At 34.7% G+C, this 9,503-nt stretch overlaps 1 gene segment (V, D, J or C); it reads right to left on the reverse strand.

The window, feature by feature from the left end:
• Positions 1-950: 950 nt before the first annotated feature.
• LOC142158214 (T cell receptor alpha chain constant-like) lies at positions 951-8,886 on the reverse strand. The segment is given in 5 exon segments: positions 951-1,222; positions 2,080-2,187; positions 3,470-3,523; positions 5,450-5,725; positions 8,693-8,886. Coding segments are annotated over 4 exon segments (456 nt in total).
• Positions 8,887-9,503: the final 617 nt, after the last annotated feature.

Below are 9,503 nucleotides of genomic sequence, written 5' to 3' on the forward strand. Positions count from 1 at the left end.
TAATGTTTATTAGGAAAATTTGAGTATTATTTGGAATAAAGAAAAATTAAATAAATTATTAAGCATAATAAAGGTTGAAAAACTTGTAGCATGTATAAAATCATTTAGCATTGTGTATGTGTAAAAAAAATAATAATTGTCAACTAAAACTTGTAGATTGTAGGAAATAATGTACCCCCATATAATGACCTTACATAAAAGTGTTTAGCCTCATTCCTTGTAATATATGTTTTTGGTAAAGAATCTCCTACTATCAATATCCTTATGATTTACAGTAGATACCGAATGGTTTGCAAACTTTTTAAAATGTAGTACAAGAAAAACTAAGGCAAATTTATTAACCATGAAGTAGTTTACTGTTTGTTTATGAGTGTCGTATAATTAATCATAAAAAGGCAAAAAATTGAAAGGGAAATCAATTATATTTCACCTATGGTATCGTACAGCAGATGAACATAAATGGTGGAAAATTCATCATTGAAATGTAGGTTTGTATTACTGAAACTGAGAGTATGACTGTTTCTGAAGAAGTACTATTAACAGATTGTGATTGGCCCACTGTAGTCTGTAAAAATCAACAACTAAGCATAACATCATATCTAGAACCATAGAAAGGTGCATCCTTCAGCATTGGGAAATAATATAAAAATTTTATAGCATTTTGAAAGGCTAATTTCTAGAGAACTTAGATGGAATGCAGATCAAAGAGGGTGACGTATATATCACCATGTATATCACAGCTACTGTACAACTTAGTCACTGGAAATGTGTTATTACAATCTCTCTAGTTAATGAGATGAATGTTTAATTAAAGTTCGCTCCATTTGTAGCTAGGTGGTTGTGTTCCGACCTTGGCTGCCACCATTTTTGCCTCCAAATAAAACAAAAAAAGTTAAAAGGAGTTTACAGCTTAAAGAATGCTTTTTTATATCTTTTATTTAAAGCTCAGAAACAAATCATGATTATGTTGTTTTTTAACAACTTTCTTTTGGTTTACAAGCAAAACAATGCAATCAGTCATAGGCAATAGGTACGAATATAAATGATTATGTTTTAACATAGATATAGTATGTATTTTGGAAATTCTCAGTCCAAACGATATAATGATGTTTGAAGAAAATTATACATATATATATATATATATATATATATATATTAAATGATGTTTGACAATTTAAAATCTGTTCATATTCTGTGATGTAGGTTCCATGGTCCAGAAACCCTATGAAAAGAGAAAGATATAAATTACACAAAATTCAATAAATTTGCCTAAGATCATATAGAACACCTATCCAGGGGCCGTATCGGCTATAAGACAAAAGGAATTTTATTTATTAACTAATGCAAAAACCTTCTTTCACTTTTTTTCTGGGCCTGTGCATAATTCCATCCAGCATAATTCCATTCCATCTCCCAACATTGCAACTAGGCAGCAGTCACAGAATGTTGGAGGAAGTGCACACTGATTGATGTATGAGATCACCTTGCACTTCCTCCTTCATGCAGTGTGTAGAGACCATAGTGACAGCAGCAGGGACTGGCTGGCAAATTTTAGCCTGTGGGGGGGGGGGATTTGGGTGGAGGAGGGGGAGATTCAGCTCAGTAGCCTATTAGAAATATTTTAAAGGAAAAAAAAAGCAATGACCAAGATAGCCCAGTATGGGACCAGCCCAGGGGGGATATGTCCCCCTTCCCCCCAGCCCAGCCAAGCATAGAGGGCAGGGGAGGGGGTGACTCAAATGGTTTGTGGACTTCAAACATCACACATCTTTAGTAAATTGTCAACAGTGATTGCTTCAGTTTTTCTGGGCCTTTGGCAATTTTTCAAGAAGTAGTGAATACAGGGATCAGATTTTGGAATAATTGTTTGCTGCTTCCTATTATTCTAAAGGGGAAACATATCGCTAGAATACCCATATAAGCAGTTACAAATAAAATGTGAAATACATTACTTTATTACCAAGGACAAAATAATAATTTTGTACAGTTTCATTTAAGCGCTCCCCAGTAATACATTACATTGCCCTTACTCAGTGTTTTTTGTTAATTTTAAAAAAAATTAATAAGTCACGCACTTACCTTAAAATGGCCAGATTCTTATAGTTGATATCAAGTTAAATAGTATCCCCTTGATAACCAAAACCCTCAATCCAAATACACAGAAGGACATACTGTTTAAATTCTTATCTGTAAGCAAACGAATAAAGGGAATTTATGGAATAATATAAAGCAATGATGACACCAAACTCCACAAAAGCCCCAAAATACACCAGCCCTTGTACATCTATATCTCGCTTGTTCAGATGGAGCAGAGTGTATTGCATTGCATACGGCAAATGGTTTAAAACCTGTTCACAGCTAAATTAATTGAAGAACTGTCACAAGTTAGCACAGATTTTCCACTTAATCCTTTGCTATAACGCACCTTTCACTGCAATAAACTCTGGCCCATCTTTGCTATTTATTGGTGCATCATTGAATAGGGAAATGGTGACAATAAAACTAGAATACATGCTATAACATTTCCATTAACATTTCCATTCAAACTACAACATCTATGTGCCATGATCAAATACAAGATATAATGGGGCTCATTCAGAGGTGGGCACATTTACACTCTTCATATATGTGAATATAAGAGGCACGCAAAAAGATGCATCAAGCTCAAAAAAGACAGTATTTATGCCAGGCGTAACAAGTTTGTATACTTACATCTAAGGACAGTGTTTAGATGTGACTTGAAAGTGTTAGTAGTAAATGCTAAAGCCACATTACCCTACTGGTACGCATTATAATAATGTAATGAAGTATTATATACACAAAATAGAATATTATATTGAAAGCTATTAATAAATGCAAAAGTCACATTTCCAATACATGTGAATGGATTCATTATGCAATCAGCAGATCAAAATAGCTAGATACTTCTGCCCATTGAGCATTGCTGCCAGCACCAAGAGATACGCATCTTAAAAGGTGTATCTGGAGATGCGTCCACATCTTATTGTGCTGCAAATATGCAAATACTGCCTTACTGTCCTCTGCTTACGCTTGTCTGTTCCGCCTGTCCCCATTTTGCCTCTCTAAGCATAAGGAAATGAAAGTCAGCATTGCGCAAAAATCAAGATCCGGATGTATGCATATGTATTTTTTGGTGTGTATGTATAGTACAGAAATAAGTATCTTATGCAAAAAAAATGTACATATGTCCAAATCTAAATGAGCCCTAATGTATAATCTTACCTTAAATTGTGAATATGATCTGCAACCTAAATAATCATTAAATAGCATGTAATAACAGAATTGTCAGTATGTGGTATTTCTGAGATAGATAGATAGATAGATAGATAGATAGATAGATAGATAGATAGATAGATAGATAGATAGACAGAAAGATATATAGACAGATAGGCAGACTTCACGAGAAAGCACCAGTGGCTTCAATTAATGTTTATTAAACCTTATTTACCTGTTTTAAAATTGTCATCAATTGATCTGGATAAACATGCCTGAACAGTCTTATCTGAAAAGCAATGCACATATCATACATCAGTCACATATTATAAAAGGAGTTTGATAAAGAGAAATGGTTGAAGTGTGATATGCAAAAAGCACACTTTTATAATGGTATATCAAGCATTTAATGCAGTGGTTCTCAAACTGTGCACCTAGGCTCCCTGGGGTGCCTTGGAGATCTCACAGGGGTAAGGGTGCCTTGAACTGAAAAAGTTTGGAATCCACTGATTTAGGACCTCATTTAGAGTCGGACCCAAAGTCAGTTTAAGTAGTGTAGGAGTGAGAGTGTGCCGCAGCTTGGTAGGGTATTACGAGTTGCGAGCAACCGCAGTTGCGTCCCACTCTTAATACTCTATCGAGCTGCGAGCAGTTCCTGCAGTTAGCTAACGCTTGCGCCACCTAATTCCTGCCGCACAGCTTTAGCCCTGTTTTGACATGTGTAGCATCTGCGCCTCACTGTGACTAGGATGTATTTACATGGTCACGCCTTCACAATTCCGTGTTCCTCCCATTCTCTCCTAGTGAGTCGCAAGCTGTCGCAAGTGTTAATTGCGTCCAGTATTGCGTGGTAGTGTTTTTTTGTTGAATGCGCCTAAAACTGACTTTGCGTCCGACTCTATATGAGGTCCTTAATGTATACTGACATGAAAATCGTTTAACATTTCAACATGACATAATACCATAAAATATACACTTTATATCTTGAAAATCTTAAATAGACAAGTTAATTTAACATTGGGTAATTTAAAAACTAGTAGGGCCAATCAATGAGCATTCTTAAGGCATTTAAGCATTATTTGAAGCTGCATTGCGTGCCATAATGTGTCCATTTATTGCTATGTTAATCAGTACATCCCCACATCCATCTACTTTCCAAGTAAAACCAAATCTATTTCTAAAACAATATAAAATCCTTTTGTTTAAAGTGTACAATGTTGAAATTGTAAAAATATATATATATAGTATTCCCTCTTTATACCCTCAGCTTAAAACACACACCAAAACTGGTGTTATAATGAGCGTGTCATAAAAAAGACAGTGACATACGTTGGAATAAATACATAACAATGAACATTGCTGGTAAGCAAGAGCATTGTTATAAAGTGAGTGGTAAAAAATAACTATTGTACTATAATAGCCACAATGTGGAGATATTGCAAAACGCTGTAATAATTTATTAAAACAAACACAATACTATACTATTGTTAGGAGGTGAACAAAATGAACAGAGAATGTTAGATGTAAATTTATATATTTTGCAAGATATTTTTTCCAAATTATCACTTAGCTTATGTACTTTCGAATCTGCACAATGACTACCTTTAAAAACATGCTGTGCTATCATATTATCTTATGACTGTTCTTACATTAGTATTATTATATATGGCTTGGAAATCCTGCAATTATGTTTTAAATGAATTGTCCAGGGAGACAGTTATATTATATTATATTATATTCATGACACCTCCTAACAACAAGCAAATGACAGAGTGGGAGACCTGGCCATGTAAAGTTTGGGGCGGTGTTGGACCCTAATCCCAGTATCAAGTACCTGGGCCTCCTATGTAGCTTTTGGCAGTACCCCCGCTAATGACAATGCCGTAGTTCACCCTGCAGGAAATATAAGCTCAATTGAATGTATGTGGAACTTCATTTGAGACATGTTAATTTAGCAATGTTTGGAAATGTATTTACGTTATTAATTGCGGATGGATGAAAATGAATTGCAAAACTTTGGTAAAATTCATCTATCATTAAGAAGATGGAAAATCTGGAGAAAGCAATTAGCCATAATAGAATACTCCATTTTTGCATGAATGAGTAGAAGTTGGATGCTATTTTAAAACAGGCAGATGGACAGCTCAGAAATAACATATTTAGCAAAACATATGGCCGAAGAGATTTTATTGTTAATTAAATATCTGCAATTTACCTGTATCATAGTCTGGTAATACATCTACTTCACCATATTTTAGCATACAAGGAAGGGTTTTCGAAGGATTGTTATCATCCCATTTGACTACACTGGTTCTCCACACATCAGTGTCCGACTTATCCAGCACAGCTTCTGATGAAATAGTCCTGTCATCCAATATCAACGTCTGATCCACAGATGGTATATCGGTGACCAGGCAGACTGAATCTGGTAGTCCTGAAACTGTTTTAGATGACTTGAGCTGATATACAGAAGGGAGATACCTGTCTGTTCCTGAAAATATACAGAAATTCTGTTAAAATGTATTGTTCTCAGCAAGTATTTTATAGAATGTGAACTTTGCAACTAATATATCTACTATATAAATGCCTAGTGGCGTGTGTGAAAAAAAAAAAACCAAGCTGCAGCGCCACCTGCTGGGCAGAGTTATACACTGACCTATATATTTCTTGAAGGAGAAGTGACAGTTGGGAGTGGTTGGTGGTTGCCGGGGGTGACAGTGGGGAGTTTTTAACACCTTAAGTAGCTTGATGAAGGATGTGGCGATGAAGATGAAGGATCAGGTGATGGAGAAAAATGATGAGGTGGTGACATGTTGACAAAACCATGTTAAAAAAGGGCGCTTGCGTCGGGAAGTAACGCTCTTCCCATGAGGAGGCCTGGGCTAGGCCCAAATGCATGACAAGAACCTTTTTAACACCTTAAGTAGCTTGATTTGACTAGAATGCATGAGTATCATGCACGGATATATATATATATATATATATATATATATATATACGTATATATATATATATATATATATATATATATATATATCTAATATATAAATGCTTAGTGGCGTCTGTGTGTGAAAAAAAAAAAACAAGTTGCAGCGCCACCTGCTGGGCAGAGTTATACACTGATCTTAGTGTGTGTGGGAAAAAAAATTCAAAAAGGGCTGAAATTTGGTAGGGCTCAAACTCATTTTCGTGAGGTAATTTTACCTCATGAACACACATGTGTAGAGGCGTGCGTTAGTGTGTGTGTGTGTGTGTGGAAAAAACTATTTTCTCAGAAAGGGCTCATCCAATTGACCTGAAATTTGGTATACTGACATTATTTGACAAAAAAATTAGAATAGTCAAGTCAGTTAACTTCCATCATCCCCCCTTCCCCCCGTGGGAGGGGTAGTAAAGGCTAAATTTACGAGTTGAGGGGTCAAACTCATTTTCGTGAGGTAATTTTACCTCATGAACACACATTAAAAAGGCCGCTTGCGTCGGGAACTAACGCTCTTCCCCTGAGGAGGCCTGGGCTAGGTCCAAATGCATGACAAGAACCTTTTTAAGACCTTAAGTAGCTTGATTTGACTAGAATGCATGAGTATCATGCACGGGTTAACTTGTATATATATATATATATATATATACATATATATATATATATATATATATATATATATATATATACACACATTGAGAGCAGTAAAGGTCTAAAATGTTACATTATTCTACAACTGATGAACTTATATTTTTTGATCCTTGATATGTTACTTAGTAGTCCCATTAATTAAGTTTTGCAATTGGTAGTTTTTTGCTACATTTATACATTAGGCTTAATCTGACATTGTCAAATGACCTGAAAATTAGTTTTTAAAACTTGTTAGAATACATTAATTGTACAGGTCTGCACTGAACAGCAGATTCTCAATGCAATCCTACAGGTTGTTGATTTTACTAGATAAACATTTTAAATTTTAATCGACAGCTCAGACAAAACACAGCCAGGTTAATAAAGTGCCATATCCATTAGGTATGCTGCAAATTGACAGTATAAACTGCATGCCAACAGAAAAATTCTTCCTTTATTTGTAGTCATTCAATTACTGCTACACAAGGTGCAGATCACTCAACTCTTTTTGTCACACTGTAGAATTTTAATTAATTCATTTTCTAATTCCAATGTGAGGGTAAAGTTTACAAAACCAAAAATTTGCACATTACTTACTAAGCAGTTAAACACTCACTGCCAATGTGTGGAATCAATGCATGATGAGTCAACTTAAGCAAAATATGCTGTATGTTCGAAATTATGGCTCTCAGATCGGAATTTTTCATATATTTTTGAGACAGACATATTTAGGACCTCATTAAGTGCCAAAGTAAGCACTAAAGCTCTACTCATACACTTTGATATTATGTGATAGGTTATTAAAGCATATGGGACATATTTACTTTTGCTTTAACTATTGCTAAGCAGTTTGACAGTTGATCATAGCCATTTAATCAAATTCTTAGTTGTTAAAACTACTTATTGTAAAGAGTAAAGCTGGCTACATATGTTGCAATATGTACAGTGATGTTGAGCAATTGATCCGATATTGCAGAGTTTGCCATTACAAACTGACTCCCAAGTTGGATAGTAATCTGATCATATTATTATTGTACATATTAGTGAATGAGGTTGCAAGACCACAACAGATGACCTCTATTGGCTTATGTGTCTGGTCATCTGACTGCATTGACAGACACCTGTGATACAGAAATAAATCTGTCTGCTTGATCCGAGGGCCAAACTGCTGGATCTTATGCGCAAAATTAGAGTCGAGCGCCAGCATAGATTGTTCTACAACATAATGTAGGGAAAGAATAATCAGTGCCCACCAATATAAACTGCTAAAAGGTACACTATTGAGTGAAACTATATTTTAAATATAAATTTAACTGGTTGGTTGTTTTAAGACATTATTGATATATCAATTCTGATTGATATTACGTTATGTATGGCATTTGGTTTTGAGACCCACCTAATATATTTTGCAGATAGTCCATGAAGTGGTAATCACAGCAGTGAGAATCAGACAAATAAGAAAACACAATCTGAACTTACTCAGGGTCACAAATAGCTGTGATCCAGTTACAAATATCAGTTTCATTGTTGTTCCCCTCACAGTAAAAGAAGCCATTACAAAAACAGACTCAACCTCAACCACTCATCATCTCCAAATAAAGTCTGAATCATTATCTTGAAAAAGTTTCACCGAAAAAAAAGAATCCCCCTAAAAATAATAGTATATGTCGACAAAAATTTAAGTAAAAAAATTATTGTAAATCAGAAAAAGAACCTACATGAGGGAAATGGAGGACTAGGTTTAGGGGATGTGCAAATTATGCATTTCTAACACATATATTAGTTTTAAGATAATAGCATTTATTTAAGTAATGCTTAAATTAAATTTAGGAATAGAGACAAACTTACTGGGCTTGACAGTCAGCATAGTTCCCTTCCCAAATATGAGTTTATAATTTCCTCCACTATAGTCGCACAATGAATTATCACATAACAAATACTGCACTTCTAGACCTCACCCAGAAAAGATTTGGAGATGTTGGTATATTGTTTACATTTCACGTACAGTATATAGTGCAAATCCCCATACAACCAATACTTATTTACTTAGCACAATTGTCTACCTTACAAGTATTAGGTCTTTTTAGCTACATAAGTAGGCCTGAACCTTGGAGGTAGTGGAAATTAATATTTTTCCAATAACTTCAAGTAAGTTTTTTTAGTCACAAATAAGTCACAATAGGCATAAATATGTACATATACCAATATATAGGGGTGGATATATAGGGGGTGCAAGAGGTGTGTCTTAAGAGGTCTATTTATCAAATGGAGAAAAGCCCCCCAAAAGTTTTCACATGAATTATAGCTTTTCTTTTTCTTTTGCACTTATTTGATTATAAACTGTGCTTTATTGTGATGCATGCTCTGGTTATTATGTAGCTGTCTGTAGGGTTTGAGAGGTTTGAGATAGAAAAACTGAGCAAAAGTCTCTTTGTGGACTTTTATTCAGTAAACTGTACAAGACAGCATATCCAAAAGTGAGTTACAATCAAAATATGATATATTTACTACACAGCCTATTCTAGAAATATTTACACAGTAGTCTTCAAGGAATTCATTTGACAATAAATGATTATTGCTGAATTTTCATTGGCAAAACTGTGAAATGTCCAGAAAAAAGAGATTATATAAGCTTTCATTAGTGAAATGATTGTGCCAT

Source organism: Mixophyes fleayi, chromosome 1 (genome assembly GCF_038048845.1).
Source record: "Mixophyes fleayi isolate aMixFle1 chromosome 1, aMixFle1.hap1, whole genome shotgun sequence".
Lineage (NCBI taxonomy): Eukaryota > Metazoa > Chordata > Amphibia > Anura > Limnodynastidae > Mixophyes > Mixophyes fleayi.